This window comes from Callospermophilus lateralis, chromosome 18 (assembly GCF_048772815.1).
Source record: "Callospermophilus lateralis isolate mCalLat2 chromosome 18, mCalLat2.hap1, whole genome shotgun sequence".
NCBI lineage: Eukaryota > Metazoa > Chordata > Mammalia > Rodentia > Sciuridae > Callospermophilus > Callospermophilus lateralis.
Genome location: NC_135322.1, coordinates 57,262,912 through 57,275,122, shown reverse-complemented (window position 1 = coordinate 57,275,122; position 12,211 = coordinate 57,262,912). Strand labels below are relative to the sequence as shown.

At 49.1% G+C, this 12,211-nt stretch overlaps 1 protein-coding gene across 2 annotated transcripts; it reads right to left on the bottom strand.

Annotated features, from left to right (window-relative positions):
- Positions 1-2,986: 2,986 nt before the first annotated feature.
- Mon1b (MON1 vesicular trafficking associated B) lies at positions 2,987-10,978 on the bottom strand. Of its 2 annotated transcripts, none has more exons than XM_076838243.2 (6): positions 10,896-10,978; positions 10,334-10,494; positions 8,052-8,375; positions 6,709-7,528; positions 6,195-6,342; positions 2,987-3,936 (listed from the first exon to the last, which is right to left on the bottom strand). In XM_076838243.2, the coding sequence occupies exons 2-6, from the start codon at positions 10,482-10,484 to the stop codon at positions 3,736-3,738; spliced, it is 1,644 nt and encodes a 547-aa protein (XP_076694358.2). In that variant the 5' UTR covers positions 10,485-10,494; positions 10,896-10,978; the 3' UTR covers positions 2,987-3,735. The 2 variants fall into 2 exon arrangements, with proteins under 2 accessions (XP_076694358.2, XP_076694356.2); XM_076838241.2 differs by having other exon boundaries at positions 10,705-10,973.
- Between the last annotated feature and the right edge of the window lie 1,233 nt (positions 10,979-12,211).

The following is a 12,211-nucleotide window of genomic DNA, read 5'->3' as shown; positions in this document are numbered from 1 at the left end:
ATTTTTACAAAGGAAACCAAAACTACTTTAAGTAGCAAGGAGAGGTGTTTGTCCATGTTTTAAGATTTTGTGAACAATTTCAAATGCACATGAGAACAAGGACACCATTGTGGACTCCAAGGTGCTCATGGCCCAGAGCTGACAAGTGTGATTATTCACCCACTTTCGCTTCAGCTTCTTTCCTTGTGTTCAAGTATCTTCAAGCAAGCCGCAGGCGCCTTGACATTCATCCCCAGGCATAATTTTGAGACATTTTCTAGAATAACCCTAGTCCTAAAATCACACCCAAAAAGGTGAAAAATCATCATGTAATATCACATGATGCTCAGACACATATAATGTCCCCCAACTGTCCCCTGTCTTTCCTAGCTGGTTCTGGCAACTATTTCTGCAAAAGCTCACCTGTGTATTTCTTCCCTGCAATGTTCTGGTGCTAGACATGAGGCCAAGAGAAAGCGATATCCATCTTTTAAGGAATCTAACATCTTGTAAATGTTTTACAAGTTGCATGTGACAGTAGGAAGCAGCCTGTGAAGTATGAATCCCCTTTGAAACATTTTATTTTGAAATAAATTTCACATGTAACAAAAGTTGTCACAACAGGCCACAGTGCTCCCATTTGCTCTTCTATCAGATTCCCCATTGTGAGTATTTCTGAACTACGAGTCGATGTCATTTGGTCCATTACTCTTTAATATTCCAGTGTATGCTTCCTATATACACAGGACTCCACCAAGTAACGACAGTACGACCATCGAAATCTGGATATTAATATTGATCCAGTATTAGTATATGAGCCTCAGGTGCCATTCACTTTTGCCTCTTTCCCCCTTGTATTTTAGAATTACACAGTAATACCTACATTTTTTGAAAAGAAAAACAAAACAATAAATCACAGAAATGCCTCAGCTCTGAACTATCCCCAATTCCTAGTCCCCTATCCAGAGCTACCAGCTGGGCTGCATGTTTTCTTCATTTCTTGTGTTTAACACACTAAAGGCAATACCTGACCATCTCCCTCTTCACTAGTGATGATGACTTCCTTTGGAGCTTACTGTCAATGAACAATGATCATGTCCATTTAGAAGTTATTTTTTCTGCTTCTTAAAAAATAACCCACCTACAGGCACCCCACAATGTACATGAACATACCGAGATTTAGCAACTGCTGTGATTACTCCTTGTATTTTGCCTCCATTAATGACATTCTGAAGACCACTCCTGGTTCATGTAGCTGTGCCCTCTCCTACGTCAACCTAGCATGGTGACTGAGATGATACTACACACATGCGCCAAACTGCCCCTAGCAAAACCTTTCTGGTCAGTTCTCCTCTTAGGCAAATGTTATCTCCACAGAGTAATTAATGCCAGATATTATCCCTTCCTTTATAAAGCCAATTTGATGGGTTAGAAATGGTAACTTGATGATTTTCAATTTTCTCCATTGCTGATGAAGTTAATCATAACTTTAACTGAGGAATTTGAAAGGTTGATATTAAAAGTCTTTTAAAAAATCAGTGGCCTCTATATTAAAAGCCTAATAAATGGGATCTATTTGCATCTGCCTTATTTCTATCCTCTTTTTGAAAGCTGGACTAATCTAAGACAATTCTCTGTATTCAAATTATTTCATTATTCACACAATTAAAAAATTACTGAGCACCAACTATGTGCTAAACATTGTTTCAGGTGCTAGAAAACAGCAAGGACCAGTCTCGGTTCTCATGAGGCTCACATCCTAGGACAGAAAATAGACAAGACGATCATCATCATTTTGATGTCTGCATAGGTAAGTCTTGTAAGATGCAGTCTGATGTGCTTATTCATACAGAGGGTTGAAGGGTGTGCAGGAAAGGGAGTTAGAGATAGAGGAAAGCTGGAACCCAGACCTGTGAAGCAGAGTGACAGGTACTAATGCGTCCATCATGCTCTTTTTCTTGACTTTGGTACATTCTGAAAATCTCTTTAACACAAAATCACTAGCAGCATCTTAGTACATTACTTAAGCCCTGGGAAGTTTTATTTTCCCCCCTTCCTTTTGGCTAGATTGCAATTTCCAAGAGTCCCCGGGCCATGCCACCTCCCCATCACTACTCTGGATGAGCTATTATGATTAACTCAAAGCCAATTTGAGAAAAGCTGTGGAAAAGCCACTCTCATTAGGAGATTTAAGAATTTTTGTAAAATGGGATCTAGGCTTGGTGTGAAATAATGACACTGGAGAACAAGCTAATTTTCTTAGAGGTGGCAACAACTGGGTGATTTTTGCTAGAACATGCCTTCCCGGTTTTGTTTGAAGATATGCACACCAAATTACTTACTACAAAACACCTAAGCAACATGTTTAACAAAGTTGACAAGAGTTAATCTGGGTGAAGAGACTGTGCATGTTACTTAATGCCACGGTGTGCAACGGTTTTCTTTCAATAATAAAAGGTTTAAAATTTCATTTTTAAACTATCTACTGCTACCGCTATTCGTTACTGTCGAGGGTCCGAGCCCCTCCCTGCAGCCCTGGCCGCAGGTGCCCACCGTGGACCCTCACACTACCTCCAGCGGGCTCCTGCGCTTCGGGCTCTTCGCTCAGAGAACCCAGCTTCTCTGCCATTTTCCAGCGCGGGGTTTGTTTGTGCACCTGGGTCAACGATAAGTTAAAAAAATAACACCCACGTGAGGGCGAAGGGCAGTTCGCTTGGGACCTGGCACATTCACTCCATCGGTTGACCTGGGGTGGAGGAATGACGAGTATTTGCTTTGAGCAGGCGCACAGTACCGGGCGCTCCTGATGGACAGTTAGCACGCATGCGCACCACTGCGAGGCAGTAACAGGTTCTACAGGAGCAGGCCTAGGGCACCGGGCGGTTAGGGAGGGAGTGAGGGAGGGTGGCGAGGACGGGAACCACACACAAACCAAGGAGGTCTCTATTCAGGATGCTTTTGTTGTGGCAGGTTGCCAAAGTCTGGGATAAATACGTATGTGCCATAAGAGTTTGAATCCCGTTCTATTTGCAAAACTTCATTAAATAGCCTACGAGACAAAGTTATGTCCATTTCATAGAGAAGTACAACGAGCCTTAGACACCAAGGGCACCTCCTATGCAAAAAATTCCTGATCCTGGCCACTGTCTGAGACCAGGCACTACATGTCCTCTTTTTCAAGGGAGGCTACCTTCTCATTATTATTAGAAGCAGCCAGTGTAGACCCACGCAGCTTACTTTCTGGTAGGGTACAAATGAACACAAGTACATGAAGGGCAAAGGAGTATCCTTAGGGGCTTGGTTTTAAGCCTTTTACGTACAGTTTTTTTTTTTTTTTTTTTTTTTCTCTTTAAAACACCCTTCAGGTCAGTTCCAGGTAAAGGCTGACCCTGTATTCCCAGTTCTAGAGCTCCTTTGGGCCACCCCAGAAATCCTGGTTGCCCTGGACACTCTGAACTGACAGTCCAATGAGGAGACAGATTTAGGAAGAGGTTTAAGGGGACCGCCCCTGACAGAGGCTGGAGGAGGTGAGGCAGAGGGTGGGCAGAGCCTTTTCCCGGGGCTGGAAGTGATGAAGGGGCTGGAAGAGCAGCCTGTATCTCTGGCTGCTGTCACTCGTCTCCCATTTGTGGGCAGGCCTTGGATCTTGCCTGCCTGCCTGGGGAGACAGGGACCAGCCCAAGACAACCCACCCAACCACACTTCCAGGTCAGAGACCCAAGACGGTCACTCCCAGCAGTCTGGGAGCACCACCATTCAGAGTCCAGTGAATAAGCCATTATGGGGAGCTTGGTCCGTAGAGGTGGCTGGGGGTGTGGAATACTTAGGTGGGTAACGAATGAAGAGCCGGTCCTCTTCTTTCCTCACCCAGCGGAGAAGTTTGGTCACTACCAAGATGGCACCTGCCTTTGTCACCAGGGGACTGAGGCAGGTATAGAGCTCAAATTTGGAGGTCACCTGGGGGTTTGAAAGGACACAGAATCAGAGGCTGCAGTTGGCCATGGATAATCCTATCCACCCAAACCCAGCCCCAGGTTTATCTCCTGCAGCTTAGAAGATGTACCTGGCAACAATTTCTACCTGGTACTCCCTGGACACTAGGCTAAGGTGGGTAACCTGATCTTATTATGTCATAGGTGGGTCAAGGGTTCTCAGTTGAGTCTAGGGGTCAGCTGGAACTAGAGGCTTTAACAGGGATGCTGGCTGTTGGTGTGTGTGTGTTTGTCTAGGGGAGTATGTGGTTTATTCTCTGGCACTTGATTTGCTTATCTGTGGGCTGGAGATAATATTAACAACCGTGCTTAATACTCGATGAGCAATTATTATATAGTTCCACACTGCTGTGTTTTCATCATTTAAGACCTGGGCATGATATAAAGAGGAACTCACTCTAATCTGCACAATAGCCTGAGATCTGATCCCACCACATCACTAGCACCTTTTCTGTGTCATTTTCACCGCTCTTGCATGGCTCCATCAGTCCCATGTCCCAATCACCTTGGCCTTTCCTTGCAGGAAAACACAGGCAGGCCCAGCCCCACCGCAAAGAACTAGAAGAATGCTCTCGCTCTGCTAGGTGTACTCTTCCTCCAGATACCACATGGCTTGCTACTTCTCTCCACTTGAGGGCCATCTCCTCAGGAGACCTCCCCTGACCACCTGACTTTAAATACTGGGCCTCCCCGATCTTGGTTTTTAAATGCCAATCTCCATTAAAATGTACAAAAGTTCACTTTAATCTTGGAAAAATGGATGAGTCCAGGCCTGGTGCAGAGTCAAGTAAGCAGCGCTCACAGTAGACAAGACACAGCAGGAGACACAGGCATCAGCCTAGATAAATCAGGGGTCCCACTGGCTAAATCAGACAATTTCAGCACCAAAATAAATGCTAGGAAAACAGATTAGCCACTGAAAATTAAAGAAAAACTCATGAGACCATATTGATATAAAATTAAAAATTCAATGAGTGGAACAAAGAAAAATTTTTCTTTATCCTAGAAAGGGTGGTGGGGTTAGAAAAGTCACCATTGGACAAACACTAGACTAATGACTACTGCAAAGCAGAATCATTAGCAGATATTAAAATTAGTGGTAAAATTATGATGAAAAAGAAGACACTGGCATGAATGCCACAGATATTTACTAATTACAGAGGGGAAAATATTCACTTTATCATGAAGAAATGTGGCAGACTAGGTAATCAAAGTCGGTATCAACAAAAACAGGGACAAACTGGCATCATAATCCCTTAAGACAATGCAGAAAAGGGCACATCACATCTGTGGTATTCTTACTCAAAAGTTTGGCCTCAACTTACTCATGATAAAAAACCCAAGCTGAGGGACATTTTACAAGCTACATTTCTTCAAAAGTGTTAAGGTCATGAGGCAGAAAAGACTGAGAACAGTTCTAGAATGTGACCAGAGAAACATAATAAACAGGTTCAACATGTGATCCTAGACTGGATTCTAGACCAGTAAAAGGACGTCAGTGGGAGACTTGGTAGAATCTGAATCAAGTCTGTTGATCATCTGTTATTCAACCAATGTTAACTTCCTGCTTTTGATAAGTTACTGTGGCTTTATTAGATGTTAATCTTTGGTGACACTAGGAAAAGGGTCTCTTTACGTTGTCTTTGTATCATTTTTGCCAACTTCAACTTCCAACTATGTCTAAAATTACTTGAAAATGAAATTTTAAAAAAATTGAAAATTAAAATCCTCTGCCTAAAACAATGCCTAATACACAACAGATTTGCAATAAATTATTTAACAAATGTCAGAGCCTGGGGGACATGCCATTTCCAATGGTTGCCTTGACTGGCCTCCCCAAAGGGCTGACCTTTAACAAATCCACAAGAAGTGAGGCAGGAGCCCAGGGAAGGAAACCCAGATAGAGGGCACAGCATGGGACTGAGGTGTGCTGGGGACTCAAGAAATCTAAACTGCAGTGGTGGAAAGTGGGGACTCAGGGGCTCAGTCATGGTTAATGGGGTCTCCTGCAAGTCGGGATACTGGACTGGTTGCTAATGGGGGACAACAAGTAGAACAGTGGGGCTAACATGGGATTGCACACAGTGGTAAATCCTTCTGCAGTTCAGAGATGTGTGTGATGGTGGGGACAGTGTTACAGACAGAGGCAGAGCCCAGGAAAAGGTCTAGTGCACTGGAGGGCAAGGAGCCTTCAAGTGGGACATTAGCTCACTCACAACTCACCCAGGCCAGCAGCGTCTCCTTCTCAGCCACGTGGTAAATGAGGCGCAGGGGTCGGGAGGTGCTGTGCAGGCGGGCGTGCAGGCGGTGGTACAGATCCGACAGCCGCTGCCGCTCCTCCTCTCTGCTGTATGGGGCCTCGAGCTCAGGGCTGCCATGGGGGAGGGAGGTGGAGGGCAAGGTGAGTGGAGGGCCTTCTTGGCTGGCCCATCTCCTCTCTTAGTCTAGGGCTCTTAATTAAGGTACAGAGCTGAGCCTTTCCCATTAGACTTGAGGATTCTCAGTGATTAGAGGTCAAGCTTTCCCCATCAAACTAGGGGACTCCCTGAGATCTAGGGCCCTTTTCTCCACTAGAAGAGAGGACTCCAGTGGGTTGCTGGCTGAGTCTCTGTCATCTAAAAACTTTTATTTCCTGACGTGGCTGGCACTCTCACCCACTTCATGTCTACAAGATGCTGACCATCCTTGTTGGACAAACTGTCCCACCCGGCCAACCACCCACAGGGTCAGGGCCCACCTGGTAAACTGGGGCAGCTGGCGGTGGTGGTCAGGGATGTCCAGTGGCTTATAAAGGAAGTGCCGGAGACCAGGTGCCCCCACAGCCTGCACACTGTAGGTAGGGGCATTGGCTGCTGGGACATGAGAGAGGCTGGCAGGTTCCCCAAGGGCACGCAGGGCACCGAGGGCCCGCATTCCATCTTCCACCAGACGCCGGCAGGCGGCCATGGCATGGAAGGCTTCACGGTGGGTGCCAAGCAGCAGCAGGCAGACGGGCATGGCATCCAGTCGGGCCACATAGGCATAGAAGAAACCATCGGGGTTAAAGCGGGGCAGGCATACAGGTGCCCAGGCCTCACCTGCTGCAAAGGCTGGTGCACCCACCCAGTCAAGCAGCAACTGCAGGTCTGCAGGGTCCAGGCGGCACTCAGCCAGCACATTGCGCTCCTGGGCAGCTGTTATCAGCCGGCCCCCAACTGCTAGCACTGACAGCGCCAGCCCGGGTGCTGTGCAGCGCCTCAGCAGGGCACCCAGGGCTTCCCGCAATGGGCGGGCAAGGGGCACGCAGCGCACGGCCCCTAGCAGCAGGGCACCCGGGTCTCGTTCCACACTGTCCAAAAGCCGGTCCAGAGTCCGCTCCGAGCCAGCCAGCAGGCGGCGGAGGTCGTAGTTCTGCTTGTGTGCGAAGATGCGGGCCACGCTTGCTCGCGTCAGAGTGCTCACGATCTGGGCGTGCACAGCCAGGAGCTCCCTCCGCAGCTGCGCTGCTGACTGAGGAGTCCTGGACACGGCCACCAGCAGCAGTGGGCCCTGCTGTAGGAACACCAGCTTGTGGTCCTCTGGGGAAGGGAAGGGGCAGGGCGAGGGGTAGAGCTGTATCAGGAGTGACTGGGGTGGGGCGGAGCTCTTCTGCCCCCTCACCCCAGCACACAACACCAGGCCCAAGTCCCCACCACTGCTCTGCAGACACCTGCTAGGACAAGTATGAGACGGGAAAATTGGACCTTTGTAGAAATGTGATGGGATGTCAAGGGATGAGTAGGTTAGAACACAGCACCAAGTGGATCGTGGGAGATGAAATGGAGCAAGAGGCCTCATGAAGGCAGGACACCCAGCCTCAGTCCCCACAGCCATGCCCTCAGGCAACAAGAGGGTATTCCCGAATCACTCAGAGCCCAGGTATCAGTCACTCAGAAGCCAGCAGGCCAGAGAGATGGACCTCTGACAGCCAGACCCTGCCGGTCTGGACAGAGCCTCAGGTAGGCAGAGACAGATCTACCCAGGGCTGGTCAGACAGACTCCAGCCAGCCAGCCACATTCCCAGTGGCTGCCTCCCATCCTGCTTCCCACCCCCTCGCTCACCAGCGTAGATGGCGCGGATGGAATCTCCAGCACTCTGCACGAAGGACACAAGGGCTGTCATCACGCCCATTGTAGCCGACAGCGCCTCCACACTACCGTACCGTGAGTAGATGGGCTTGCCAGCCTCACTCAACACAAACACATGCTTCCGCTGGCTGCGCCAGTCCTCGTCACTGGGGTCCCCGCCACTGGAGTCACTCTCCGGGCCATGAATGGGACTACTGTCGGAGGCTGCAGTACTCCAGTGCTCACTGGTACTTGATGGGGCCTCTGACTGGGGCAGTTGTGACAGGAGGCTGGGTGACTGGTCCTCGGCCTTGGATCCTGAAAGGAAGCCCCTAGTGGGTCATCTGCTTGTGGACTCCAACAAACTCAGGTTCCCAAAAACCCACCGAATCCTCACCAGTCCCAGTCCCACAGCAGCCCCTGAACGCAAAGACCTCTGAGTATCTCCCTTGCTGCCCTTCCCCTGCTCAATGACTCCCAGAGATCGGATCTCCCTAATGATGTCTTCCAGCACTGAGGTTCCAGTGATCCCCCACAACTGGAATAACCTGATATGCTGTCACTGTCACTGGCCCCTCTATGCCCCTGCAGACCAATTACTCTTCTTTCAACAACCACCATTCTCAAGTCTTCTGAGCACCCCACTGTCTCTGATCATTAATATTCTCATTTTACACGATCCCCCATTAATTCCTATGAACCTTTATTTATTTTCTTGGTATCTACTCATCCTTCAATGGCCACCATTACCATCCATAATACCTATGCTCCCTACCGTCTAACTCCCTTAGCCTGCTGACTGATGTCCACTGAACCCTAACGACCCCCGTCAACGCTCCTGATCAACCCTTTACAGTCCCAGTAATATTCATTAATTCTTCTGGTGGTTAGTTGCCATTAACACCCACTAACCCCCATTCCCTCCTGTTTAATTCCATTGAGATCCACTAGCAGCCCAATTATACCACAGTATCATCCCTAACACCTTTAATGGCTGCCCTGACCCACAATTTGTTTTACTCCATGTCTACTCCCTGCATTCCACTAAAGACCATGGTTAACCTCCAATAACATATAGGACTTTCATGACCTCCTCTGCCCTTCCCCATGCCCATCATTTACATTCACTAAATACCACAATCACTGTTTCCCTGCCACACCCACTGATTCTCATTGATGTCTACTAATTCACCCAATGACAGTCACTATTGTCCAGTTGCAACTACATCTCTGCATTTTTTTCCGTTGTAAAATCCAGTGAACTTATATCCTCTCAGTAACATATGCCAGTACTCCCCAAACTCCAAATACCAACAACTCCCTCCCAATAACTGCCATTACCTGCCAATAATTTCTAAGTCTTAAACAGCCTCACATTTTTTTTCTCAGTGATGTCTGCTATTTCTTCCTAAAGACTCTATTAACATCAACTAATTACAAGGTGATCTATGAGCAAAGATTCCTCAATGACTACTATTGATTCCCCAATGATACCTTCACACATCCACTAACATCTGTTTTCAAAATATTCCCCCTATTGATCCCAATTTTCCACGTAATTTCACTGACTCCCCCTTCCCTACTAATCACCACTATTACTTGATGTCACTGATTCTTTAAAGACTTCCCTCAACAACCTTCTATTGGTCCTTCAATGACATAAATACTCTTGAGTACCCATAGACACTCATTAATTCCTTTCCCACTGCAATGACTTAACACCCTACCTCCCCCAATCTTTAGCTTCTAAATAGTCCTTCCTTTGGCCCTGTTGACTTTCTTTTACAAATTCATTGGCCAAAACACCCTAAAATCCCAAGACCCTCTTGGACCACAACTGTACTGTTCTTGAATCCTCAATGACATAAAAGCACACTAAATACATTCTGATTTCCCCAGAACTGATAAGTTTCTCAGGTTAAGGGCCTTCCAATGCTAAAAATGGAGAAATTGCTGGACAAACTGGGACAGTCCCTCATCATACCCCAAATTTCTCTCATCCTTCCTTGATCTCCCATAAGAGGATGCATCTGCCCCAGCCCACAGGATTGCACCCAATGAATGTCAGCTGATACCCACTAACTTCCTTGTTATTTCTCCATGAGTCAAATTACACAGTGAGCCAACTGTGCCCTCCTACTGAACAGGTTATGGTTCAGGCCACTTTCTTGAGTCCCAAGACTCCTCACTGGTCTCCAAAAGATCCTCCCTTCCCCTGTCCAACAATGACAATCCCTTGGGAGTCCTCCCAAGACCCCAGCGAGGGGAGGGCACACCTGTTTCCTCCAGGTCCCCGTCGTCTCCGGGATCGGGCACAGCCGTGTGAATCCCTCCACTGTCTCCAGTCTCTTCACTGGGGAACGGCAGGTCCTCCAAGCCTTCCTCGGCCCCGGGGGATGGGGCAGCACTGTCCCCTCCGGCCTCCATCTGCACATCCCTGGAGAGGAGGGGAATCAAGAGTGACAGGCAGCAAAGGAAACTTAGAATCTTTTACAGAGCCAGGCCCCCTGCACACATCCCTAGCACTTGTTTCCCGTGTTTCCAACAGGATGAGACAGACATTCAAACCAAGACCAAATCCTTGCACCCTCCAACACTTTCCATAGAGGGAGACTGCTGGGCGGTAGGAAACAAAGATCGTAAACACCTGTTTCAACCCTGAATCTCCCCCGCCGAACACCGACACTTCCCGGAGCAGCAGCAGCATCACACTTCCGGGTGCTGCTGAGGGTTCGCCACACTTCCGGAAGCCACGCCTCACGGAAGACGCTTCCGATTGCAGAACTTCATTCTTTCCCCGTGGGGCCTCTTTCTCGCCGCCGATTAGCGTTCTCTCACCGTTCAGATAGCGCGCGTCTCCCGGATCTACGTCGGACCTGGTCGGGAACCCAGTGAGCCCCTTTTGGACTCCTTCCCACTAACCCGGCGGAAGCGGCAAGTGGGGCAAGAGCTGCCCACTTGTCAAACTGGTGGCTGCCGACGTGAGGGGCACGGCTTGAGCTTAACCAATCGTGGAGCACAGAGGGCGGGACTGCCTTCCTTGTGGCCCAATCGAAAAGAGTTCTTTCTCTCCCTTCCGCCCGGTTCGGGTGGTACCTTCACAAGAACTGTGTTGACTGGCGTTTGTACTCGCCTATCCCTTGACTGACGTCTCTGAACCTAACAGGAGGCTCCTGCCGGTTTCTCTCTTTACTCGTATTTTGCATCCTAAAACCCAATCCACAGTATCCATTAGGATACAGTGCCGGGCCAACAAACGTGTTCTCTCAGAATTCAGGAAACCTCAATTTCTGTCCTTCCAGAAAGGGAGTGGCAGGGCATGGATGCTTGATGGGCATTCGCCGCTTCTAACCGGAGTGCTGCGAGCAGTCAGATCAGCCTTTAGGACTCGGACCCTAAAGTATCTCTGTAATTAGCCAATCCAGGGCTTCAGTGGCCTCCGTCTGCAATTCACAAACATTCTCGTGGTTCCAGAGAATGGGGTTGCGAAAGCAAAGCGCAGGACTTGTTCAGACCCGCAAAAGTAGGTGCTTACCACACTGGTGAAGGCAGGAGCCGCACGCGGAGCCGCACGCGGAGCCGCACGCAGAGCCAAGCAGATTAGGCGCCCAGACCTAAAGGGGGCGTTTTGTGGGCGTGGCCTCAAGGGGCGTCTGCCTCCTCGTTGGCTGGGGACCGTGCCGCGCTGGTCTCTACGCTCCTCCATTGGCCGGCTGGACGGGGGCGGTGCCTCGGATGGGGCCCGCCCCTAGAGAATCCACACTAGTTTAGAGGAGACCGAGGTGGGATGCGACTTCATCCTGGGAATTACCAGGAGTGGCATCCTGAAGACTGCCGGGGACCTAGGCGTCCAGGACAAGACGAACCTATTCAAAAATTGTCGGTGTTTGCATTTTGAGGGTGGATGCGGACGCGCCTGCTTTAGGCGTGTGTCTCGCTTGCTCTGGGTCTCTAGGTCTCTCCCTGGGACACCCCGTGCCGCTTCTCTGGGTGACTCTTTAATCCGTGTCTCTGCATCTCTTTGCCGCCCGCCAAATTACTAGCTTTTGTTTTCTGGCGTCCCCCTAGCCAGGTGAGTGGCACCCAACCCCGAGCTCCACGAAACGAAGCCCCCAGCTCCACGTTCCCGCAGGATTCCCTCCCAGGAGGGCCTG

What these genes read in the sequence shown, in the direction of transcription:
- Mon1b (XM_076838243.2), bottom strand. Translation starts at nt 10,484, where the DNA reads ATGGAGGCCGGAGGGGACAGTGCTGCCCCATCCCCCGGGGCCGAGGAA. An exon ending in CGGGGACCTGGAGGAAACAG is followed by an intron (nt 8,376 to 10,333) that starts GTGTGCCCTCCC and finishes GCTTCCTTTCAG; the next exon opens with GATCCAAGGCCGAGGACCAG. An exon ending in CATCCGCGCCATCTACGCTG is followed by an intron (nt 7,529 to 8,051) that starts GTGAGCGAGGGG and finishes TCCCTTCCCCAG; the next exon opens with AGGACCACAAGCTGGTGTTC.